This window comes from Bacillus rossius, chromosome 14 (genome assembly GCF_032445375.1).
Source record: "Bacillus rossius redtenbacheri isolate Brsri chromosome 14, Brsri_v3, whole genome shotgun sequence".
Classification (NCBI taxonomy): domain Eukaryota; kingdom Metazoa; phylum Arthropoda; class Insecta; order Phasmatodea; family Bacillidae; genus Bacillus; species Bacillus rossius.
Genome location: NC_086341.1, coordinates 35,538,100 through 35,565,527, shown reverse-complemented (window position 1 = coordinate 35,565,527; position 27,428 = coordinate 35,538,100). Strand labels below are relative to the sequence as shown.

The 27,428-nt window shown below is 39.1% G+C and overlaps 1 protein-coding gene across 2 annotated transcripts in view; it reads right to left on the bottom strand.

Annotated features, from left to right (window-relative positions):
- Positions 1-26,756, bottom strand: part of LOC134538766 (xylosyl- and glucuronyltransferase LARGE1-like) — a 61,620-nt gene extending 34,864 nt beyond the window's left edge. The window contains exons 1-7 of one of the 2 annotated variants that reach the window (XM_063380251.1): positions 26,581-26,756; positions 25,650-25,809; positions 18,472-18,680; positions 15,417-15,612; positions 13,809-14,023; positions 8,689-8,774; positions 6,681-6,930 (exon numbers count right to left, since the gene is read on the bottom strand). In XM_063380251.1, the coding sequence (XP_063236321.1) occupies positions 6,681-6,930; positions 8,689-8,774; positions 13,809-14,023; positions 15,417-15,612; positions 18,472-18,666 (942 nt within the window). In that variant the 5' untranslated portion in view covers positions 18,667-18,680; positions 25,650-25,809; positions 26,581-26,756. The remainder of the gene's footprint in view (positions 1-6,680; positions 6,931-8,688; positions 8,775-13,808; positions 14,024-15,416; positions 15,613-18,471; positions 18,681-25,649; positions 25,810-26,580) is intronic. The other variant, XM_063380252.1, reaches the window with a different exon arrangement.
- Positions 26,757-27,428: the final 672 nt, after the last annotated feature.

Genomic DNA, 27,428 nt, shown 5'->3' with positions numbered 1-27,428 from the left:
AGCTTTTGTTTGCTTTAGTGCATTTATGATTAATGTTCAATGGCGGCCATGTTGCGGTGTTTGTTTACCAGTGACGAGACAAACCTTTTACACAGTATTTAAATTTCCCGTAAAAACATTGCGATTTCGCGTTTTAATACTAAATTTCGTGGAAAAACGCTGTGTTGTGGCGATTTGCGTAAAAACTGTATTTTACTGTGATTTCGCGTTTATCGTCGTTCAATCGCGATCGCGAAAAGAACAGGCCCCTACTAATATGCAGTGATAATTTTTTTATAAATAATTTTTGTACTTTGACTTGTGTATAACATTGACCAAAGTTTTAGATATTGTTTATTTGGGGAAATATGACTGTTATACAGCGAAACCCCTTATTTACGTTACCGTTATTTACGTTTTCCCGTTATTTGCACTATATTCTTCAGGTCCCGTTTGGTTCCCATATAGTCCAATACAATACTTTCCCGCGAATTACGTCTCAAAAATCGAATCAATCCCGCTATTTACGTCACGTAACAACCATAAACAACCAGAAAATACCGTGGAGCTAGTAGGCAATGAACATTTTAAATAGCAAAATATACATATTTTATAACATGAAAAGTTGCTTTTATTTCTAAACATGTAATAATTTAAGCCTAGGCGTGTAAAAGTACGAGTAATTATAGCAAGAGACAATCTAAAATGCACGAGGGAAAAACGTAAACTCATGAATGTACAAACATGGCTGCTTGTAAGTTCTGTTACTGTATTTATGTCACAACTTAGCCGAAATACTGGTACGAGACATAAACTTCACAAGATAAAATGAGCGGTGTCTTGGTAACTGTTTTATACGTCTTTTATAATTTGGGAAGTATTGTACAGTTGACGCCATATTTTTTAAACTAACCATTTATTTCTGGGGATCGTAAATAATTAATTATTGGTATCAAGACATCATGATAAACGTAAACTTGAACATGTCACGGCAGCGAGAAAACTGGTGCGTATACCAATAAACTGGTATTAGAACTGGATAAAATTGGTACACGGGAGGTGGAGCTTATATTTTTTTCCGCTAAGCTCGCATCTATTGGTTGGCGGCTGATGGCGTCATGAGTCTGGGCGGAGCATAGAGTGCGCATGCGCCGCCGCGTCGTTACAGCAGCTGACCGAGTACAATGACCTTTCTCCGCGTTTGGCGCGCTATTGACGGTAAATATTCATCAATTTGCGACCTTTTCTTAAAAAATTTTTTTACTGTGAGCAATATGTATGTAGCCCGTATTTGTTATAAACCCTGCCGGTTGCAACTGTATTTATAATTTGGAGAGGCAAATAATCTCCTTGAACAGCTAAAAAAGCAAGCAGAAGAAAATTTCAAATTTATTTTTTAGGAAGTAATCAGAAAAACATTTTGGCTTTCATTCTTTATTTATTTTTGTCAAATGTGGTAAATTAATAATTGATTAAATACTAAAGTAAAATTTGTTGTTAGTGTGTTTGTACCTGCATTGTAGTATGTGCTATTAAACAAAAGGAAAAAAATTCTAAATAAGGTAAACTGTACTCCTTTTTATACTTTTCCCTTTATTTACACTTTCCCGCTTTTTACACTTTTTTACTTTGTCCCCATGAAAAGTGCAAATAAGGGGTTTTGCTGTATATGCGTCTAGTCAGTCATAACCCCACTCAAAGAGTCGTTAAATAATTGTATCTGACAGATTTGCAATGTTGTGAAATAATTCTTTTTGCTACATGCGGGAATCGACTTTTATCATCGATTCTCGATTATCGATTACTTAAGTAGAATCGGTAGGTATCGATGAAATTAGGAATCGGTTTTCCCATCCCTAATATATATATATATATATATATATATATATATATATATATATATATATATATATATATATATATATATATATATATATATATATATATTTATTTCAAACCAACAGAAACTAATTATTTTAATTCAGAATAGTTCTGACCTAGTCATAATTAATACAAATTATTTTATTCTAAAAGTAAATCATTAATCAGTCTAAATTGATTTGTTTTGATGAAATAATTATGAAGAAAAGGTTTTGATTAATTTTTGTTGGATAAAATTATCTTTAAGAGTAAAAAAAATTAATAACACAAAAATAGCATTGTTTTAAAAACTGACCTCTTCCTGAATCTCACATTAATTTGCTCCCAATTATTTATCAATTTTTTTATTTGCTCTCAGCAGAGGCAGGTTTGAGCACTGACTGCCACCCTGCCTATTCATTTACCTCAATAAAACTTCAAAGTCACTAACATAAGGTACAATTTAAACATAACTGCTAATTTAATCAAAAGAGGTGGTCGGTGGCTATATGTGGCCCACAGTTGTGTGCCCATTTTGGGCATGCGTATCCCGAGGCTCGCAATGGATACGATGACATGACAGGTGCATCTATCCCTGAGGTGGATTTGCCTGATTAAGCAACAAGTCGGAGCATGGTACAGACCTCAAAGTAGTAGAAATTATAGGCGTTGGTAACCCGGAGACGAATGACCGTGAGGTTGATAACCTAGAGAGGGCTGACCCCAGGGCAGGAGAACCCAGAGGGGACAGACCGTGAGGTTGCTAACCTAGAGAGGGCTGACCCCAGAGCAGGAGAACCCAGCGAGGACTGACCGTGAGGTTGGTAACCTAGAGAGGGCTGACCCCAGAGCAGGAGAACCCAGAGGGGACTGACCGTGAGGTTGGTAACCTAGAGAGGGCTGACCCCAGGGCAGGAGAACCCAGCGGGGACTGACCGTGAGGTTGGTAACCTAGAGAGGGCTGACCCCAGGGCAGGAGAACCCAGCGAGGACTGACCGTGAGGTTGGTAACCTAGAGAGGGCTGACCCCAGGGCAGGAGAACCCAGCGGGGACAGACCGTGAGGTTGCTAACCTAGAGAGGGCTGACCCCAGAGCAGGAGAACCCAGCGGGGACTGACCGTGAGGTTAATAACCTAGAGAGGGCTGACCCCAGGGCAGGAGAACCCAGAGGAGACTGACTGTGAGGTTGATAACCTAGAGAGGGCTGACCCCACGGCAGGAGAACCCAGAGGGGACTGACCGTGGGGTTGCTAACCTAGAGAGGGCTGACCCCAGAGCAGGAGAACCCAGCGAGGACTGACCGTGAGGTTGCTAACCTAGAGAGGGCTGACCCCAGAGCAGGAGAACCCAGCGAGGACTGACCGTGAGGTTGGTAACCTAGAGAGGGCTGACCCCAGGGCAGGAGAACCCAGAGGGGACTGACCGTGAGGTTGGTAACCTAGAGAGGGCTGACCCCAGGGCAGGAGAACCCAGCGGGGACTGACCGTGAGGTTGGTAACCTAGAGAGGGCTGACCCCAGGGCAGGAGAACCCAGCGAGGACTGACCGTGAGGTTTGTAACCTAGAGAGGGCTGACCCCAGAGCAGGAGAACCCAGCGAGGACTGACCGTGAGGTTGGTAACCTAGAGAGGGCTGACCCCAGAGCAGGAGAACCCAGCGAGGACTGACCGTGAGGTTGGTAACCTAGAGAGGGCTGACCCCAGGGCAGGAGAACCCAGCGGGGACTGACCGTGAGGTTGGTAACCTAGAGAGGGCTGACCCCAGGGCAGGAGAACCCAGCGGGGACTGACCGTGAGGTTGGTAACCTAGAGAGGGCTGACCCCAGAGCAGGAGAACCCAGCGAGGACTGACCGTGAGGTTGGTAACCTAGAGAGGGCTGACCCCAGGGCAGGAGAACCCAGCGGGGACTGACCGTGAGGTTGGTAACCTAGAGAGGGCTGACCCCAGGGCAGGAGAACCCAGCGGGGACTGACCGTGAGGTTGGTAACCTAGAGAGGGCTGACCCCAGAGCAGGAGAACCCAGCGAGGACTGACCGTGAGGTTGCTAACCTAGAGAGGGCTGACCCCAGAGCAGGAGAACCCAGCGAGGACTGACCGTGAGGTTGCTAACCTAGAGAGGGCTGACCCCAGAGCAGGAGAACCCAGCGAGGACTGACCGTGAGGTTGGTAACCTAGAGAGGGCTGACCCCAGGGCAGGAGAACCCAGCGGGGACTGACCGTGAGGTTGGTAACCTAGAGAGGGCTGACCCCAGGGCAGGAGAACCCAGCGGGGACTGACCGTGAGGTTGGTAACCTAGAGAGGGCTGACCCCAGGGCAGGAGAACCCAGCGGGGACTGACCGTGAGGTTGGTAACCTAGAGAGGGCTGACCCCAGGGCAGGAGAACCCAGCGGGGACTGACCGTGAGGTTGGTAACCTAGAGAGGGCTGACCCCAGGGCAGGAGAACCCAGCGGGGACTGACCGTGAGGTTGGTAACCTAGAGAGGGCTGACCTCAGAGCAGGAGAACCCAGCGAGGACTGACCGTGAGGTTGGTAACCTAGAGAGGGCTGACCCCAGGGCAGGAGAACCCAGCGAGGACTGACCGTGAGGTTGGTAACCTAGAGAGGGCTGACCCCAGGGCAGGAGAACCCAGAGGGGACTGACCGTGAGGTTGGTAACCTAGAGAGGGCTGACCTCAGAGCAGGAGAACCCAGCGAGGACTGACCGTGAGGTTGGTAACCTAGAGAGGGCTGACCCCAGGGCAGGAGAACCCAGCGAGGACTGACCGTGAGGTTGGTAACCTAGAGAGGGCTGACCCCAGGGCAGGAGAACCCAGAGGGGACTGACCGTGAGGTTGGTAACCTAGAGAGGGCTGACCCCAGGGCAGGAGAACCCAGCGGGGACTGACCGTGAGGTTGGTAACCTAGAGAGGGCTGACCCCAGAGCAGGAGAACCCAGCGAGGACTGACCGTGAGGTTGGTAACCTAGAGAGGGCTGACCCCAGGGCAGGAGAACCCAGCGAGGACTGACCGTGAGGTTGGTAACCTAGAGAGGGCTGACCCCAGGGCAGGAGAACCCAGCGAGGACTGACCGTGAGGTTGGTAACCTAGAGAGGGCTGACCCCAGAGCAGGAGAACCCAGCGAGGACTGACCGTGAGGTTGGTAACCTAGAGAGGGCTGACCCCAGGGCAGGAGAACCCAGCGGGGACTGACCGTGAGGTTGGTAACCTAGAGAGGGCTGACCCCAGAGCAGGAGAACCCAGCGAGGACTGACCGTGAGGTTGGTAACCTAGAGAGGGCTGACCCCAGGGCAGGAGAACCCAGCGGGGACTGACCGTGAGGTTGGTAACCTAGAGAGGACTGACCCCAGGGCAGGAGAACCCAGCGGGGACTGACCGTGAGGTTGGTAACCTAGAGAGGGCTGACCCCAGGGCAGGAGAACCCAGCGGGGACTGACCGTGAGGTTGCTAACCTAGAGAGGGCTGACCCCAGAGCAGGAGAACCCAGCGAGGACTGACCGTGAGGTTGGTAACCTAGAGAGGGCTGACCCCAGGGCAGGAGAACCCAGCGAGGACTGACCGTGAGGTTGGTAACCTAGAGAGGGCTGACCCCAGGGCAGGAGAACCCAGAGGGGACTGACCGTGAGGTTGCTAACCTAGAGAGGGCTGACCCCAGGGCAGGAGAACCCAGAGGGGACTGACCTTGAGGTTGCTAACCTAGAGAGGGCTGACCCCAGAGCAGGAGAACCCAGCGAGGACTGACCGTGAGGTTGGTAACCTAGAGAGGGCTGACCCCAGGGCAGGAGAACCCAGAGGGGACTGACCGTGAGGTTGCTAACCTAGAGAGGGCTGACCTCAGAGCAGAAGAACCCAGCGAGGACTGACCGTGAGGTTGGTAACCTAGAGAGGGCTGACCCCAGGGCAGGAGAACCCAGCGAGGACTGACCGTGAGGTTGGTAACCTAGAGAGGGCTGACCCCAGGGCAGGAGAACCCAGAGGGGACTGACCGTGAGGTTGCTAACCTAGAGAGGGCTGACCCCAGAGCAGGAGAACCCAGCGAGGACTGACCGTGAGGTTGGTAACCTAGAGAGGGCTGACCCCAGGGCAGGAGAACCCAGCGGGGACTGACCGTGAGGTTGGTAACCTAGAGAGGGCTGACCCCAGGGCAGGAGAACCCAGCGAGGACTGACCGTGAGGTTGGTAACCTAGAGAGGGCTGACCCCAGAGCAGGAGAACCCAGCGAGGACTGACCGTAGGTTGGTAACCTAGAGAGGGCTGACCCCAGAGCAGGAGAACCCAGCGAGGACTGACCGTGAGGTTGGTAACCTAGAGAGGGCTGACCCCAGAGCAGGAGAACCCAGCGAGGACTGACCGTGAGGTTGGTAACCTAGAGAGGGCTGACCCCAGGGCAGGAGAACCCAGCGGGGACTGACCGTGAGGTTGGTAACCTAGAGAGGGCTGACCCCAGAGCAGGAGAACCCAGCGAGGACTGACCGTGAGGTTGGTAACCTAGAGAGGGCTGACCCCAGAGCAGGAGAACCCAGAGGGGACTGACCGTGAGGTTGATAACCTAGAGAGGGCTGACCCCAGGGCAGGAGAACCCAGCGGGGACTGACCGTGAGGTTGGTAACCTAGAGAGGGCTGACCCCAGGGCAGGAGAACCCAGCGGGGACTGACCGTGAGGTTGGTAACCTAGAGAGGGCTGACCCCAGAGCAGGAGAACCCAGCGGGGACTGACCGTGAGGTTGGTAACCTAGAGAGGGCTGACCCCAGAGCAGGAGAACCCAGCGGGGACTGACCGTGAGGTTGGTAACCTAGAGAGGGCTGACCCCAGGGCAGGAGAACCCAGCGGGCGCACCGACCTTGAGGTCGGTGACCTCGTTGTAGCAGATCTCGCTGCGGGTGTTGTCGCTGAGCTGCACGTTCCACTGGCAGGGCAGGGTGAGCACGAGGTGCGGGTGCTGCTTGATGATGGCGTTGAAGATGTCCTGGTCCGCGAGGCTGGTCGCCAGCATGGTGATCAGGTCCTTCTCGGCCACGAGGCGCCACAGCTGGCCCCAGCCGAGGTCGCGCAGCCGCTGCAGCTGCAGCAGGATCACACCCGTGTTGAACCTGGCACGCACCACAGGCCCGTCACCGCCGCGTCCCTCGCGCGTCCGCACTCCCGCACTCCCGCCAGGCCCGTCTGCACTGCTCCACTTATACAAGGCCTCGTAGTAACAAGAACCGGCATGTGTGGATTGTGGGATCGTTCCACTTCTACAAGCCTCATAATAAATAGAACCGGCATGTGTGGATTGTGGGATTGTTACACTTCTACAAGCCTCGTAATAAATAGAACCGGCATGTGTGGATTGTGGGATTGTTCCACTTCTACAAGCCTCGTAATAAAACTACCAAGTATTTGTTTGAACTCTTAAACTCTTCAAATATGGGACGTTAAAAAATGAATTTTGAACCAAGGCACAGAATAATCATAATGCAATTAGGATCCAGTAAGTAATTTGACTGGCAAATTTTTTTAATAAGTTAATAAATGTTGAGAAAGAAAATGAGACAGACAATTATTACAAACCCTTCCCGTGAATAAATTTTGAATAAGCCACTGGGCTTATATGAACACTTTTGATTTTTGAAATTAACGGTATAAAAACATAAACTGGAAATGAAATGACACACTAGTAAAAACTGAATTAGGTTGGCCCATATCAAGAAAAAAGATCCACACAAAATAATGTTTTAGAAAAAGTAGTTATGTTAGAAAAACATGACTGCTAACATTGGTTTGCTGTGTGAAGCAGAATAACATTCAGCATGATACCACAGTTACGTCTTATTTAACACAACACTTAATACTACTACATTCATGACAAAGTAAAAAACCTTGCTTAAAATCTATGTACATTTATGCATGAATCAGCTTAATTAATTAATTTATATATCACAAATCCAGCCAACATCTAGTTTACAAATACACATCTGTTAGTTACATTAAACCCAGTTTAATTCAGCAACGTACATTTATATTTTACAATGCATTAAACATGCCTAATTTAAATGCCATTATTTGCTTAATACTTTGCATTCAAAAACCAAAATAATTAAATAAAATGTTTTTGTCTCATTTTTTTTACAAATTATGTACATCTCAAAATACTAGGCAATGGTATGCAATACGAACATACACACATTATCACAATTTTAAGATGAAGGAATTTAGTGTCCTGTATAGAATAAGAGTGCCAACTGACAGAATAAAATACTTTGTCATTTCACGAACAAGAATTGTCCTGAAAATGTTAAAGAAAACAGATAAGGAATATTAGTCATAGCTTGCACCAATCTTTAGAGGAGTGAGAGTATTCAAAAAAAAATTTGAAATTGTTTATTACTTTGATGGAAAATTTCAAAGTAAATAAATGTTTTGATTATTCATTATCAATAGATATACCACGTGGGACTTCGTCAAAAATATTTAAATTAAAATAGTGTAACATTGAGAAATTTGGATTTGCTTTCTGCAAATTAGTACATTATCTGTGATTTTGACTGAAAATGATTAAAAATACACTATATTTATGTACATATTCAGTTTGATCAACAAACGATTTTCAAACTTAAAAGTTATTGGTTTCAAAAAAGTATTGGCATATTTTTTTTATTATTATTTCCTTCCACTTTACACCACTCTATTATGGTTCCATATATCTGTGCCTTCACTGTATTTGCATTTTTAAAAAAAAATTTTCACTGCATGTTTTAAATATTCCAAATTCACAAATAATTTGAATTTTGATTCGAATGAAAAAAAAATTTGCAGAACCTTACTGATCGGTCTAAAAATAAGTTTAATATTTTCCATTCACATACCCTCTGCCCAGCGCCGGCCACGGGCGGTGTTTTTTCCACAGCTTGCCGAGATACCAGTCACTCTGGTTCTCCACAAGCCCGATGGCCTGCAAGCAACAGGCAAATAGTTACTGCACAAGGATATCTTACGTGCAAACAGACCAATAAAATTCTCAAATCCTCAAAACACCACCAAATCTTTATAGTTTGACAAATTTGAAATTTAAAGAAAAATACTGTAGGAAGGGAAAGTCAGAAATTAAAAACATTACATATTTGTAAACGACTACATGATTTATCTCTACAGAAGATACTAAAAAGAATTGTATATGTCAGCTACCAGTTAGATACAATTCTCTGGGAATGTCTGTTCAGCTTTTCAGGGAAAATATTTTACATAAAAAGAAACTGTATCCTAAAATTGTAAATATGCTATTTTTTTTTAAATTTACAAATAAACATTTACTAAGTTTCTTGCTCAAATATTATTTTATTTCAGAAAAAGGGAACTCCATCCATCTTCACTTAAAAGAGAGGAAGCTGAAAACGTGAATGAGCAGTAGTTTCCGGCAAATGACAAGACACTAAAAGAAGAGATAGGTTATTCAGTAATAAGAACTGACCTACTTGGGAAATCATTCTATGAATAGCTATTCAATTCTATTTTCGGCCACATTTGGACTTCATGAAACCGTACCTTAAGTACCGCTGTTAAGGGGCTTTGGCTAATAAAAAAAAATATGTAATATTTGTGAAAAATTTAATATTCAAAATACATGAATAATTTGATATTCTATTCAACATTTCAAATTTAATATTTTTACAAATTATGTGTTAACAATACACAGGCCTACACCACGTCAGACTCCTTCACAAAAACATTTTATTGGGGAAAAAAAAAAAGTAAAATGTATGAACTATGAAGCTAAGATAATCTATTGAGAAAATTACTAGTTTCTGCAACACTATTAACTTATTGTTTTTATAATTTACAAATTATTAATACTTACAATTTAAAATTATAATATTCAACTCTATTTATACAACCTGATCAACAAAACATGCTTCAAACTTAAAATAAAATTTACTGGTTTAATAAAATGCATTGTCTGTTTTTTTTTTGTTTTTTTTTTTTAAATTTCTTTGGTTTTACACCTCTTTGATATGGTTCCGTGTATATTACTCCCTTTTTTATTTACTGTATTTTGGAACAATTTTTCTTGGACTACTGTGAAGCGTAGGGGAAAAAAATTACTCTATATTAAAATTCAATTAGAAAAATATTTTATATTTGTGAATATTGTGATATTTGACTCAAAACTAAAATGAAATTTAAAAAAAAAAAGTGTCTCTAGAAGTCTAACCGCCAAGTATACGGACTCCATGCAAAACTGTTAGTACACCAGCCCCTCGAAGTAACGCTCTAATTCGTTCCAGGAAAATAGAGCGCTAATCAAAACAGCGCTAATCAAATACGTTTTTGCGATAAGAGTGCATGTTATTCATAATAATTGGTTCTCCAGCCACTGAAATCCGTTTGTTTACTATTCCTTATATGACATTTATTTCGTTTAATGTACGTATTTACATACTGTTAACACATCTAAATAGAATTTAAGAAAAATATAAATGTATAAATTGCATTTAAAGTTCAAATAACCTAAAATAATACTATATTTAAATTGCAGGCGGCATAATTGAACTGTACATAGCCTAGTAACCTCATATTTCCTTACGAAGCACGTGTATACGTCACATTTTTTAGTTAAAAATAATATTATTTTTAACATATAAGCTCTGTTTGAATGTTTAAGAATAGAGAAGAATAAATTTTACGTTTTCTATTAACAAAATGCTATCTTAAAACAATAGCGTAAATAAGGGTGTAAAACGAAATTCGCAACTGTTTTTATAGCATGCATGTCTGCCAACTTCAACACTAAACAACACACAAAAGTTTTATTATTGTTTGTGTGTAGGTCCTGCATCGTCATCATCAAAGTATACTTTCGGTTTTTTCTTAAAAAATGAGTCAATTGAACATTGTTTTGCAGCCCTTTTGCCTTCCCGGTATAAAACTTTGTAGCAATTTAAGGAACTGTCCATGCTTCGAATCAGATTTGAACTTCTCTCGGTGTTTGGGTCGTTTCGCCGCAATATTTAAAATCCCTTCTCAAAAATTTGGAGTGCCTCGTTAATAATTTTGGGCGTTAATGTAGGCATAAGCTGAGTTTCATCACTCGCCTCTTCTTTGTACGCATTTTCTTGCTGCTCTGCGAAAGCGATTAAGTGTTCATTTGAAAGGCCATCAGTATCATTTAATATTTCTTCGACATCGTCAAAGTCCATGTTAAGTCCCACTTTGTTTCCTAGGCTAAAAACTTGTTCACTGATTTCCTTAGTTTTCCTTTTTAATTATCTGTTGTAGTTCTGTCTTAAATTTTTGTGCACCTACAGCATCTGCACTCGCAGCCTCGCCCTTCATGGATATGCTGTGAAGATTTGAACGATTTCCGCAATTATTAAACCATCCATTACTGGCCTGGAATTTCTGTGCATTGTATTCCTAAGGGAACGATTCCTTTAGGTCTTCATATAAACTACGTGCCTTTTCTTTGATAATATCAGCACTTAGTGGTATCCTATGCTGTGCATTGTCATCAATAAAAATACATAGTTAGCAATTTCTCCATTTCTACCATTATGCTCGGGCGCGCCTTTGATATTTGTGTTGCTTGGGACGGTGCACTTAATGCCGTGGCCTCTAGAATTTTTTCCTTGTTTTTTAATATTGTCCTCACTGTTGAACCGGGAAGTCCCAAGGCATTAGCCACATCAGTCTGTCGCTCACCAGAATCAATTCTTTTCAGCACATTTAATTTAAACTCTAAACTAAAACGTTTCCGCTGAGTTTTCTCGACACTCAAAAACGAACCCGCACTTTCACTCGGCATATTTTCAAAACTACTAATTTACGTAACACAGGATAAAGTATGTAGTACTTATTAGGTTAGTAATTAGTTTATATTGAAATTGATTCTAAAATAAGAATAACTTCGTGTATGCACGACTAGGAGTCAGCGCAGACTGTCATGCAAGATGTGAACTAGCCTCGAAAGCTTCCGGCATTTCCCACTAGAGCTGCTACTGAGTTGCAAGACGACGTAGTATGTATAAACATTAGCTAAACACACACGTAGGCGTCGGAAAATGTATTTATGAAATATTATTTACTGTGCAATTTTAATTAGGCTTTAAAAATATGCGATGGAAGCGAATAACTATTACATAAAAAGGTAATTTTTTTTTTGATTCGTCATAATGTTTATGTTACACAAGTGCCTTCTTATTTTTAATTTGTTGCAGTTTGTTTGTTACATTGTGCACGTATGAAAATAAAATAAATTATGTGGACGAGAAAGAGTGCTTCTTTGAATATATGACTGCGCTACTTCAAATCATGCCCTAATTAATTGGCGTCGTTACTTCAAAACAGCGCTAATCGAACAGCGTTACTTCGAGGGGCTGGTGTACTGTCATGTAACAGACCAGTTGTTGTATAAAACAAGTAAAAGGCTTTCAATTTTTCAATCTTGCATAAAATTATCATTTTACAAATAAGAAAATACAGTATTTTACTTCATACTAAATAGGAAAAAAATTCTGTATTAAATAAATGTAAATATATGAATTAAAAAATTGTATTTTCAGACGGGGGTGCACTCACAAAGAGCACAAATACTAAAAGGTTTTCACATGTTGCTGTGCTTAGGTTAAGCTTTTTTTTTAATGTTCTCTTTTGTTAAGGGCACAATACATGTTATTTCTATCCTCTACCTACCCAAAATATTACTAACAACTTTAAAAAAAACCTAAAAATAGAAACGGTTTTGTTTTGAAGACACATGAAAAATTGTTTTCACATCCGAAGTAGAATGTTAAAAATAGTTTATTTTACTTTGTTTGAAACTTTGCCCATCCTTACTAGACACACTATCGAAAATTTACCAACGTGTCAAATGCCACACAAGAGTAATATTAAAACAGAAATTACACATTGGACAAGAATAGAATTTCCAAGCATTATTGAGTGAATTGTAAAGATGGGTCAACGTTTAAGTAATGTTATGTTTACAACGGTAGTGGTTTATGATTGAGGTATGGGTGTCATAAAGGATTGTGTGCGAATCAGCTGATGACTTAAGAATTAACAGAAATGGTTATATTTTATATTAGCATGGTTGTGAATTCCTGATTGAGGTTGTACAATTCTGTTTTCCGAATCAAATTTTGCATACGTATATGAAGATTTTTGGATTAAATATAAGAATTACGGAAAGCACAAATCAGAGCCAATTGGTATGTGTTTTTGGTGCGAATAATGTTTCTTTGTAGGAAGGAGTAGGAAATAAAATATATATATTATTTCTGTCAAAAAATGATAAAATACTTGAAAGTTGCCAGCATTTCCCAAGGCAAGACAACTCATGCACAGTAAAGAAAAGATAATACAGTGAAATGTTATAACCTTTATCTGTTCGTCTGCGCTTATAAAAATGTGTCGAGTGCCGAGTTAACTACATTTGAAATCCCGCACTCTTTCGTGGTAAATGTGTACTACGACGATACTTACACGTTAGTTCACGTGACATATTCAAGTGGCTTGCGTTCGGGTCACAGATTTCGTTTTTCTATTTAAAGTTTAAGAAAGGTTTTTGTTGCATGAATTATTAATATAAATTGTTTGGCCTGCTCTTGTATACTCCACATTTTTTTTAAATAAACGTACTTTCCATGAACGGGTTTTGTTATTATGAATAACTTTACCTAACAAAATAAAAATTTTTCAGCATAATCGTCACACCCCTAATTTTCAAAATTAATTTTAGAATAAAATGTGCTACGATTATGCAAGAAAACACGGTATGTTACACACATTGCATAAGATATCTGTATGCCCTCTCCATCCAAAATATTAAAAAACAACTTTAAAATACCTTAAAATAGAAACGGTTTTGTTTTGAAGACACAAGTGAAATTGTTTTCATATCCGAGGAAGAATGCTTGTTTTAAATTGTGCCCGCCCCCACAAGACACACTGTCACGGACGTGTGAAACGCCACGGGGGCAGCGCGACGCACCTGCTTGGGGCCGAACTGGCCGAAGATCCTCCAGAGCTCGGCGATGTCGGTGGCGAAGGTGACGTCCGTGTCGAGCACGATGGCCTGGCGCAGCGCTCCGGGCAGCACCTTGGGCAAGGTGAGCTTCATGAGGCCGTACACGCCCGAGTAGTGCTTGTTGGGGATCCAGGCCACGTCCTGCACCACGTTGTCCGCCAGGTAGAAGCTCACTTCCGCTGCGAACCGTCCCGCCTCCGCTCAGTGCTCGCGGTCGCTACTGCCGGGCTGCCGTCTCACATGCCCTGCTAGATTTTTTGACGTGACAACGTCTAATAAATCAATAAACGCCGGCTGCACGCACGAAAAAGTGTCCCGTTATGCACATTGTCCCGTTACGCACACTGTCCCGTTAAGCACCTTGTCCCGTTACGCTCATTGTACGCTTGCGCCGCATCTATCGCTCTTCCACTCGATTGGAACAACCATCGATTTGACTTTTTCCAGGCACATTAAACTTCAAACACTCCCATTTGTTTCCTACTTTTCCTATCATCGTCCTAACCTTAACAGAATAACACAGATTGGAAGAAGTTAAATAGCAAATATGTATAAAAGTTATAGTTAAAATAATCTGTTCGTTAAAGTAATAAACATATTTAAATTAATGAGTGCAAATAAAAGTAAATTCATCAATTAAATTGTAAATTTAATTTCACTCCTTCTTTGTATCCATACAAAATAGTGATAATTCAATAAAAATTATTCATTTTTATTCATAACAGTATGCAATCATTTCATCAATGTTTTGTTATGACGTTGTGACGTTAAAGTAGCGTTCATAAACCGACTTTACAGACAACCAAATTTTTTTTTTTACATGTTCTCATTACTTTTACTTAAGGGCTATTATTTAAATTTTAACTCAATAACTTCTGTACGTTTTTTTATGCCACTTAAAATTTTCAAAAACATTCATGGGTGATGATAATTACAAAGACTTTTTTGCATCCATGATATTACACTACGTGAATATCTGTAGGAAATATTTGTGGCAGAACAAATGCCAGGGAGATATTAAATTAAAATTTTAGAAATAACCCTTAAATAAAAGTAATAACAAAAATAAACGGGGGGGAGGGGGGGGGGGGGGGAGGGGAAATGTGTGTGGGATCAAGCCTTAATGTTTAAAAATCTGATATTGTATACTATTTTTGACTATAACAAGTTAATTTTTTTTTGCTATTTTTTTTGGATTTTCTAAGACCATAAAATAGTGTCTCTATTGACATTGTTACCTATTAATAGAGACCTGCAAAATTTGTGGTTTCGATGGCCTTCAGGATAGACTGCACATACCCCTGTACACTTGAACAAATAACGCAAGTTCATTGGCTGCCGACTTGTAAGTCGTCTGAGCTGGTTTGTCTGCGATTCGATCCTTCTTTGGTCGAGGGTTTATAACTGGTCGAGATTCGTCCAGATGAACAGTAAGCCAATATGAAAATTATCTAAGAGGTATATGTGTTTGAATTCTAGCCTATCACCGAATGAATCCGTGAATTTTGCAGGTCTCTACCTATTAAAAGTTGTAGCCATTCTAAATGAAAAATATATATTTGGATGGTGAACCTTGAGGAACGCTCCACGTGTAGAAGAGCGTCTGCAGGATGACCTGCGCCACGGAGTCGGCCATCAGGTGGAAGTGGAGCGGGTTCTTGCTGTAGAAGAGGATCGACTTGATGAGGGTGACGACGGAGCGGCTGGAGTTGTAGCCGGCGCACACGATGGCCACGTGGATCACCTCGCACTTCGGGACCTCCACCTCCTGGGGAACACACGCACCACTGTCAGGGATGAGACCGAGGCTTGTGCTCCGGACGCCACATTTGTGATTTATAATTAACAACCAGTACCTAATAGAAAATAAAAAGTATACAATTCAAGCTCCACCCAACAGTAACTATTCCAACAGCATAACTCCTCGCAGTACAAAAGCAGGAACTAATTTACGAAATCGAAACTCGAATAATTAAAATCGAACGGTTATGCTTGTTTCACACATACTGCATTTATTGTTTATCCAAAATCAAACCAACCCACAAATCACGACAAAAATGCTCTTCACAAAATAATAATTTAAAATGATAACTTATCAGTTAGCAAACAATTTAACAATATTAATTATATAAGGCAAGATTACGGGATAAAAATGTTTACTTCAAATGAAATAATTAATAGTGCAAGAGTAAGTTTTACTATATCGTAGTGTTAGAACACAAAAAATGTTGGAGGGCACATGAACTGAATTATTTGTATTGAAAGATACACATATGTACACAGTAAAATATTTAAAAACTTTGTATTTTTCGCATACTATGAAACTTGTAATGTATTAGAAATGAAATGACTGCAAATAAATCTATTTACTTACCATATAAGTTGAATCAAAAATATTTGGAATAGAGGAATTAATATGTGGTGGCGATATAAGGTGATGGTGGGAGAGTTTTGCGTTTGGTTGGTTTAAAAAAAAAAAAAAAAAAAAAAAAAAAAAAGGCACTCGAGGTGGAAACTAGTCTAGTTACATCCTGGAAAACTATCTTGCAGAGAAAATAAATTGAAGGTATAATACCACATGCTATATATTTGCAGTTTCTGTCACCTGACACTTATTTAGTAGCTCGTATTCATATTTTTTTGGTGAGTTTGGCCACCAAATCGCATTACTGCGCCCAGGGCCCTAAGTATAAACCAAGACGCCGGGGGCAAATAATTTTGCCAAACCCATTTCTATTATTTAATGTACAACTTTTCAATATCCATATTTTAAATAATCCTAAAAACACATAAATTCTACTGGGGCTCATGTCATATGGTTTTCTAAAAAAACTATTAACAATCTCGAAATTCAACAGGCCCCAGGTCCACAAACACCTCCCCCACCCCTTTCCTGGGCAATGCCTTTGCTGCCGGCCTATTATATTGCTCAAGGTATACAGTTATACGGGTTTTCATTTAAGGTAGTGTTTTATTATTTGTCTACTTTATAATTTAAAATTAACATGTGTATTATTTATGTTTTTTTAAATATTTTAAAGCATAGTATGGATAGATGGCCGGTAATTTTCGAGAACAGTCTAGAAAGATTGAAAAGAAAGGAGGACATGGGCGTGACACACTGTCGCCAGCAGATCATTTGTCACACCTCAAGATAGTACATCATTGGAAAATCCCAGCACGTGGACGTGTTACTATGCACCAAGAAACTGGAACTTTCGCTGGGCGCTGTCTCGCCAGCCAATCAGGGCGAACCTTGAGGTGGCGTGATGTGTTTCCCATGCCAGTATTTTTTAAAAAAAATATTGTGATCGGTCAGTCGGCCCACAGGGTTGCCTCCCTTTGTTTTGTCTTGTAAAGGGATGGTAACTGCGTGGTGCGTGTTCAGTAGTCTACAGTCAGTCGTCGTCAGTAGTCGGCGGCAGTCGGCAATGGCCGGCAGTCGGCAATGGCCGGCAGTCGTTCAGTTGTCAGTTATCGTGTCGTCGTTGGACCGGTGTGACGTCTGACTGCGGCAACTCACAATACAAAATGTAACTTTTAAATAAATGTGAAATGTAATTTTTGAAACAATTTGACGTTCAAAAGCAATTAATCAGAACAAAACTTGAAAAGTGAAAATTGTTTATTTGTTATTATTCCGGGTTGCCGAGCCAGGCCAACTCTGGGATATAACATTCTTATTATTTTAACATCCCAATCACTACATTCTACAAGAGAAAGTCATTAAGTGACAAACTGATAAGATTTAAGCTTAAGGTGGTTTTATGAGAAGAAAGCATCATCCATCTTTGATTACATTAATTTCGTATTTACGAAGAAGCATTCACAAACATGCAATATTCAGTTTCCAAATGCGAGATGGTTTTAAGATAGAATAGCTGTGTGTCTTAATGTGACTGAAACAGAAACCCAAAGAATTTTATGCCGCTAGTATCGGATTATTGATAAAACGTGAGAAATGCATAAATAATGGTGGCAAAATGAATAGAAAATTTCTATTCGTCCCAATAATAGAAATAAAACAAAATATGTTCGAAAGATTGCCACTTTATTTTTCAATAATCTTTTGTAACACACTTAAAGGAGTCGCTTGGTTAGAGGTGTAGTTGTGTTAATGAGGCGAGTTGATAAGTATGTCACTTGATTGTGCTTATAGCATGGAATCTCCTCTAAGCGCAAGGCTCTGGACGGCGTGCATACAGCAACTGTGAGATTTGAGCGGTAATCATGACATAATACAGCAGAGGAACGAAGATGAAGGAGTACTGCAAGTTCTTGAGTACTTTACCGGAAGTTTCATGGTAGAGAAATTATTCTGAAAATATAGATTTTATTATTTTCATCCTTCTAAAAATACTTTTTAAAATCTAATTCTGGAAACGGAACTACTCGTTTCATGTAGAAAAATTAATTTGAAAATATAAGTTTTATTATTTTCATACTTCTAAAAAAACTGTTTAAAATCTAAATCTGGAAACAGAACTACTTGTTTCATGTAGAAAAATTATTTTGAAAATATACATTTTATTATTTTCATACTTCTAAAAATACTATCTAATATCTAAATCTGGGAACAGAACTACTCAAACACTCGGGTATCCTCAGAAGGTGTTGGAGGACGCACCTGGGTGGGGCAGCGGGCGGCCGGCCCCCGCCGCCGGGCGGGCGCGGGGCCCGAGGAGTTGCCCCCGCCGGCCTGCATGGCGGCCACCAGGTGGTCCTGGGAGACGCTCAGCTGGTGCCGCAGGAGCTGGTTCTGCTCCTCCATCTCGCGCACGCGCCCGGCCAGCCGCGCCTCCCGCCCGGTGAAGCCCAGCATGTTGCCGCCCTCTGCTGCACACACGCACCCCGCCAGGCAATACTCATTCACACAATCTGCAATGACATTTCCCTGACCTTTATCCTGATTCCACGATACTAATTTCTAATTCCTCTGACCATATTTCTTAAAATTATTTACCTACTTTATGACTTCCTCAAAGAAATATCAAAAAATTTCTATAGTTGGCCAAGGATTATATTTAGAGCCACGGAATTTTCGCGCATTCATTTAGTCGCAAGCTAGAATGCAAACCTCCACACTGTCGCACTGTGTTCATGATTGGACCGCAGTTATCTGGACACGCCCCTCTACGACCGTGAGCCAACGATGTCCAGCTAGGAGAGAAGCAAGCGAATCAGGTAGTGCCAAATAACAAGGATAAAAATGTTCTCGCTAAGAAATCAACCAATGGGAAATTAAACATGGGTCGAGCACACCTATAACATTGAATTCTATCCTGAGTCCAGAGGAATCCACGAAATTTCTGGGACTCTAGATAATACAAAAATAAAAATTATAACAACCTTGCATACACCATTTCGAAGTGTGTATGACAAAGAACACAGAAAATGACTTTATATATATAAAACTACTTTATACCTATAAAGTAATTTGATATATATAGAGGTCATTTTCTGTGTTCTACATACATACACACACACACACACACACACACACACATATATATATATATATATAAATTACAGGCTGGGTGATGTCAGGCTGGAGCATGACCTTTTCCCCACAAATGACTGTCACCAGGGAATTTCCATGACTTTTCCAGGATTCAAAGTAAATTCTCGACTTTCCCAGACCAATTCCCACATTTCTGTGGTTTCCCTGATTTTTTCTGACTTTTCCAGAATGTAGTCACCACGGACAACCACACAAACTCAGCTTGATGTACATCTTCTCCAACTGACAAGTATATGGTTTTATAATATGGCTTTTTTTTTTTTGTAGGAGTTCACCATCGCACGGTTATGCACACACGCTTCAAGACGAAGATACTGCCAAGAGCGATTTTGCACGATTATTTTTTGTCATTATAGTTTTAACTAAAATACCAAGAAAACTCAATATAGAGTATAATGGTATTTAAAGCACGTTAAAATACAATTTGCTTCCACAATTTAGTTCTGTTCCTAAAAAAATTAATCAATGAAATTTAGCCCACTAGAAAAAAAGAAAAGGAAATACCGAACTGAAAAGACAACTGGCATTAAAGATTATCTTTAAGCAAATTAATAATGCTATCATGGCAGTAATGCCACCTGGTGGATAGGATCAACTGCAAAATCCACCCGAAAAATTTAAAGTCCAGCAGCTAGATAGGTGCAATATTACAGAACACATCCCAAACCATTGAATGCCAAATTAGAAACATTTACTGAAGTGGCTCTAAACCATGATGAGGTAGGTGAGAATCAAGGGCGCCCATACCCGGGGGCAGGGAAGGAAAAAAATATAGTGTAGTCAGGTGTTTAAAGAAAATTATTTAAATTCGGTATTATGTAGAAGTGGTTCAACACGAAGATATTATTGTATATAGTTTTTTATATGTCTACTTCATTTTTTATGTTAGTTCAAGCATTAGTTTCTGCTGCTGCGATATAAGGTGTTGTGTACAGGGAGAAAATGGGGGCAAGCGCAACGCCCGTGGCAAGTCATTCCCCTTCGTAATGCTACCCAAGCTCACGCGATAACACAACACAACAGATTTAAACAAGTCTGAGTTAGACGATGCGACAGTTGACATGTGCTTGCAGACGGTGAAATGTTTTGCTACTTTTTCGTCATAATAATGTGTATGTTCACAAATAACATCTCAAAACAGAGACTTTTTAATAGTCTTTAGGTCTACAGTTTTATGCATCTGGTCTAGATTTAGTTTAGTGTAGTCAGTCAGTATAAATAACTTAAGTGTAAATAAATCAGTGAAAAGTGTAAAGATCAAAACCATTTTTATTATGTAGCATTTCTTAGTTTTCCTCATTCGTCACATCCGCTCAGAATATTCACAATTTTTAAGGTAAGCTTACAGCATTAAAGTTACTCAAATAAGAATTTTTGTTCAGAAAAGTCTACAACGTAAAATTTATGTTGGAATTTTGACTTTAGAGGAAAACCTTTTTTTCCCTTCAAAAGTGTTTAAAAGGATGAGGATTCCGCTACCTTCAGTAGACTCTGAAGCAATTTACACTGGAATCCCGATTTTACGTACGCTCACGGTCGCTTGGATTGCATTCGTAAAATCGTCATCTTCATAAAATTTTAAACACCCCACCCCCTGAAGATACATGTTATAATTTATTGAACGGAATATATATAATATTAAATAATAAAAACAATGACTTCCGTCTGCCCACTGCCCTCCCCTGCGTTCCCCTTATTTTTTTTTTTTACTTCCATAACTTGCCTCATTGCACGAGTGATATAAAGTGACCTCACAGCGACTAACCACAGTTGCACCACGCATTGCATCATGTTAACTTTTGTGTGGTGACAGATACATCAATAATGACCTGCTAGAAAATTTTCAAAAGCAGAGAGAAAGCAATGACGAATTCAAAACCATTTTCGAGGCAGTAAAAGAAGATTGTAATGAGCTTGACATAGATATAAAAATCCCAATATTGGCTGGAAGGCAGACCCACAGATGTAATGTGAATGTCCAGTGCTCATCACCTGAAGACTATTTCAAAGTTGCAATTTACAATCCGTACATGGATTCTATAATCATCTCACTTACTACAAGATTAGAAAGAGATAAAGGCATACCTTTTAAAGGTGGAATTCTTCACCCACATTTGATGAAAAAGGAGACGAAAGAAGATTTCATGAGACATATAAAAAGTTTGCAAAAGTTTTATCAAATCGACAACTTGGAAGCAGAAGCCAGATTATGGTATGACGTCTGGACGAATAAGGAATGTTTGGAAAAAACAAAGCTCCCTGATATACTTTCAGAAACAATGTTTTACCCAGCAGTAAGGAGACTGCTTATATTCTACCAAACCATACCCCCCACAACTTGCACAGTAGAGTGTTCTTTCAGCACACTGCGTAAAGTGAAGACGTGGCTGAGAAGTACTACTGGCGAGGACCGTCTGTCCAGCTTGTGCCTTCTAAGTGTCCACAGGAAAAGAGTGAAAAACCCTGGTTTCGAGGAAAAAGTGCTTGACTTGTTCGGCAAGAAGAAACTAAATTTACATTTTGCTTTTTTCAGATAAATATTAGAGTAAAATCCGTAATCAAACTTATGCATAATAATTTATCTTAAAATTTGCTTTTTATGTCAATACCAGTGAAAAATCGTGTGATGTGTGCATTTTTAATTTGTTTTCTGTATTAAATTATGAAGGTAGAGAAGCATAAGATTCTGAAAACTAAATTATTATACTTTATTCCTACTTAACAATTCTGTTAACTTAAATTAGGTTAATCCTTTATGATTGTGTTTAGACACTGATATGAAATTCCTCTTTTTTTTATCTTTGCTTGTTTCATAAAATGTTCATATTTTATCAATAACCCATTGAAATTCATGTGTTAAACAATAAATTTAATTATTATAAGAAGATGAACTTGTAAGAAAGTTAATGATTGGCTAGCATATCCAGGGAATAGCGATAGCTAGGACATTCAGCTTATGTTTTGTGTTTTGACATCTTAAAGTCATTTAAATAGCAAAGGAAAAGTACATTCTTTAGAACGGAGTATTCGTTCTACCACGGTTTTGTAGAGACATCGTTGTTACTTCTGATTATCCATGAGATATCAATTTTGCAAGATTTTATTATAGTTTCGACTGACATTCAAGTTTTTACTAATAAAGTAATGTGGCAGAAGTAGCATTAATGAATTAGATTATTGTGACATCAAATTTGAATCATCGTAGGCGATAAACTGCAACCACGATAGGGTTTATCACGATCTATTGCTTGCTTTGAAACGAACTATCAAATTTTCACGACGGAAACGAATGAAACCAGTCAACAAAGTTTACAGCCTGCAAGACTGATTACTGACGCTGTTCAACGTGCTGTAATGCCAGCGATCAACATTTTTAACTGAAGAGAATCGAGCTGAGGAGAAGAATTTCTGCAAGTTCATATCAAAACCGCTCCAGCCGGAAGGAAGGAAGGCCAACGATTGACCGGCAGTGGTGATATAGAAGCAGTTGAGGGCGCCGTGTTTCACACAGAACTTCGAAGTCGACCATTGGTGCGTACCGAACAAGACCTTTCCCACTGCGAGGAAGGATGCAGCGGCAGTGAGCAGCCATAGTTCCCGGACCACGCACAGCTGTGTTGCAGAGCCAGAGGTCATCTGTGTCGTCATGCTTTCGCGTGTACTGACGGAGGTTAGCTGTCGTCGTATTGAATAGCATTTGAACAATTTTCGAGAGTCCCTTGAACTATCGATTATCAAGTACCTAAATAATTTTCTTTTCATATAATCTGAGATCACACTAATTTTCCAGAAGTTCATTTTTAATTTTTAATTTTATTTTATTGTGAATAATTTTTGGCATGAACTAAATTTTAATTTGTTCTAACTATAATGTTGATTTTGTGTCTGATCAGATGGAATTAGAAGTTGCTGTTTGATTAATAACTTAACTTTGCAATTTACTTTTGAGAATTTACCTTGTCCCTTAAGTGTAGTTCATATCCAGTGGTCCAATTTGCTGACACCATTGAGCAAAAATAGCCGTAAGCACTGTTTAAAGGCACTCATTGATAACATGATTTGAGCTGATAATATTAAATTTAGTTTGAAGTTACATGATTTGAAACAATTCCTTTTGATAGTAACTTATATCTTATTTGAATATTGTAAACAGATTTCACATTTGAAATTTTAAGCTTTACTATCACTAAATAAACTTATAGTCCTCGACTACTGAATCCAACTGTGCTAATTCTAAATGATAAGCAATTATGATTCATATCGAAACATACTAATATTCATTTAACTGTGAACGAGGGAATATTTTGTGTGATACAATATCGCCATGGTAAAGGTAAACAACAGTTGAAAAAAAAATTGTTTGAAGCAATTTTTGACTATAATTATAAGCATAGTTCAGGTGTTACATTTAAAAACAACTATTTTCTTACTGTGATAACATATTTAAATTGTTTCTCTACCAAAGTTAAATCTTTTGACCAACATGTTTTAAACTTTATAATTATTTTAATTTAATTTGTACGCAACATTTATTTAGGGGTAAAGAGAGCAATGAGTTGAAGGACTGTATTCTTGATATTCGTGTACCCGAGACGCTGCAAAAATATAAGGACTGTATTCCTGCATGTGTGTTGCTACAAATTCACTTGTTTCAATAAAATAGTTAATATTTAATTAATAAAGTAGCCAATAAAGTTTTTTTTATGGCGAATGAGTACTGTGGTCTAGTATTTTAGTAACAGGACAAAAATATTTAACAGGGTCAGAACTGTAACTATTTTATGGCTAGTAACAAGCCACAGTTAGTCTTCCAAAATATTAAAAATACTTCATACCCCTAAGTCTGGCCCCCCCCCCCCCCTCCTACAAATTATCATATGGGCGCCCTTGGTGAGAATGACCTGTTAAAAATTACAGTCCACTTACAGGTGTACATACGAAACTGCAATAAAATTTTCCTGACTTTGCCATGACCAAAAATATAATTTACCTGACTTTAAAAAAAAAAATAATATACCTATTTTGTAATTTTCTGAAAGAAATAACTAAAATACAGCTTCCAACATTCTCATACCATGACTATGCACTAAAACAACATCTAAAAATAATCTTTCACTGCCTGGGTCATGACACACTGTAGCATGAAGTTTTCCCCTTAAATTACTACCACTGGGGAATTTCCATGACTTTCCCAATTCCCTGACTTTCCCTGACCAATTCTAACTTCCCTGACTTTCCAGAACATGGTCACCCTGATAGAGGACTCTATAACGACTTCTTGACAAAAAGAAAACCATATGCAACAACTCAAAAGTCTTCAGATTACCTAGACTGCACTATAGAGACCATCACAGTCAAAATAATGAATGAACTGTGTAGTTTACTGCAAATTAGTCACGGCCCTGGCGACGTAAATCATTCAATTTAATTTGCAAGGCTTGCTGACTCTAACTGCCAATCAGTACTGTGCACGTGATTGGCCATTATGAATGACGTGAACCAAAGAAATGTGAGAATAATATGTACAGCCGCTGCACCAATGGGAAGTCTCGTACACTGAATTAATTTTAATTACGGACGGGCCGATCAAAACCTCAAATACCATCAAATATATCATAGGATTATATATTCAAAGCAATAAATATTCGAGGAAAAAGATTGCAAAAAAATTATTAAAGGAAATAAAGTAATTAAAAAAAATTCAACTCTAATAACCTCTCAAGTTTATTAGGTCAATTTTTTTTTTATCATTTTTATTCTGTTACCATTCACCAAGATAATGTACTTGTAATGTGTAATAATATACCTACCTAAATAAAATTACAATATGTATTGATTCTGGAAACTTGGTTTGTAAAACCACCATTTAAATAGTAGAATGTTTCAACACCATAGCTAATATTTTTCATTTATTGTTCATTATTTTATTTTTGACCCTTGACACTTAAGATTTGGAATCGAGAGGAATATTTGTGGTACTCTCTGGGGTTCAAATTCAAGATAAGGATTCGAGGATATTGAGATTTGACCCAATGAGTATGTAAACCAAAGTTTTAATTACCAATGCACCAAGTTACAGAATTAAGTGACCCTTACTCTGCTTCTATTGTAAGCAAACGATACTATACTCATCAGCAAAGCATCTGATTTCACTGCAGCATGGTAAGCAGTGTAGAGCAACAGAGCAATCTGTGGCAGCATCTGTGGTTAGACCAACAAAATTCCTACAAAGCAGACTAGATAATGCTTTGCAAATTAAGTGCACAGAATAAATTACTATTTACCATGCCGATTTTCCAGTAGGGAATAATACAATAACGCAGAAGCCAACAACGCTCCCAGGATGAATCCAGTCAACCAATGTCTCGCCAGGAAACACAGGAACACATTACGGCTTCGTCGATGAGCTATCCTGATAACTTTCCAAGACACCGTTACCTCTATCTGAAAAAAAAAAAAAAAAAACACATTTTTGACAACAATAATTTGTTTGGCTTTAATTTATGGCCTGTTCTGCAACAACACAGAAGCCAAGGTTGATAATGTAAATGTATATCTATCTCATGGAACAAAGAATATACAACGTTCTACAATGGCATACATATAACATGGACTCATACAGATTATCTTGGCAAAACCCATCTTTTTTACTAATGTTACTCCCTGCGTCCATTAGAAAATGAGTATTTGGTAGCTATAGTAACCATGTTTGTTTACATTTTAAATACGTTCAAAACTGTTTAAGTAAAAAATTATTGTATACGTTCATTGTCATTAGATTATCCAGTGTAATATTTTATATAAATATATATATATATATATATATATATATATATATATATAAAAATCAAAACAAGTAGTGTTTGTTATGTCTGTCTCTCATTAGTTGACGTATGTAATGTCCGTGCACTGTATAACCAGCACACGATAGCGGAACATAGTAATCTTGCGTTTAAATTTCGTTTTTCCTTTTTCAAGTCACTGTCAAACGAGCCTATCTGGAAGATATAGAATGCCATCTGACAGTCCATTAGTGCACAATTATTATCAATTTTTTTCCTTGCAAACTGTATTAAGGTATTTTAAATTGTATTAACAATTTTAATATCAATGCTACATCTAGAAATATATGTTTTATTTTCTTTGCTGCGACATGTTTACATATACATTTAAACATTTCAGTCACATACTTGTAGGTTAGGTATGAAAACGCACCTTAACACTTATTAAAACAATAATAAAAACTGTGTGCGGATAACCAAATAAAAGTAGTTTTGAGAGTAAGTGTTTTATTAAAGTCACAAATCATAACTATACTAGTCAAAAATTAAAATAAAATCTCATAACTACTTCCACCCAAACATTGCATAAATACACAAAACAAATTCAATGACGACGACACCCAGCCCAATAAACATTACAGGTTTGCCAACGATACAAATCAAATTTACATTTTAATATTATAAAGACACATAAAGATAGAAAAGAAAATATTATTTTATTTTCATTATGATTAATAAGTTTTATAAGAAAATGATTATTTTTTCTACAAACAAGAGGAAATCAATTTTTATTCATTGAAATTTAATTTCCGGAATATAATTGCAGGAACTAACTAATGCAAGTGGTTTCAATGTATTAATTAATTTTTTGTAGGCTGGGAGGTGAAAATGTGGCATAAATGCAGTTTCTAAGACGGAAAAAAACAACGTGCTTGTACTTATGTACGTGCGTTAGAAGTTATTCTTAAATTTTATTTCATACAATTAAAATATTTATAAATTAACTTTTAAAAAATAATTAAATAAAAATCTGGAAAATAACTTTTTTTAAATTAATTTTTTTTTACTGCATCATGGACGTTGTGCCGGAAATTAGGCATTTCGACACGTTTCTTTTAAATTTGTTATTATATTTTTAATTATTTTTGGAAATTTTATTTTTTTCAATTTATCTGGTTACTAAAGGGGTGATTTACTCTTTGTTAGGCTGGTGTACGCCACGTAGTTAAACATTGTGCCAGTGGACCGAAGCACCTTTCTCAGGGACCTATATGATATTTT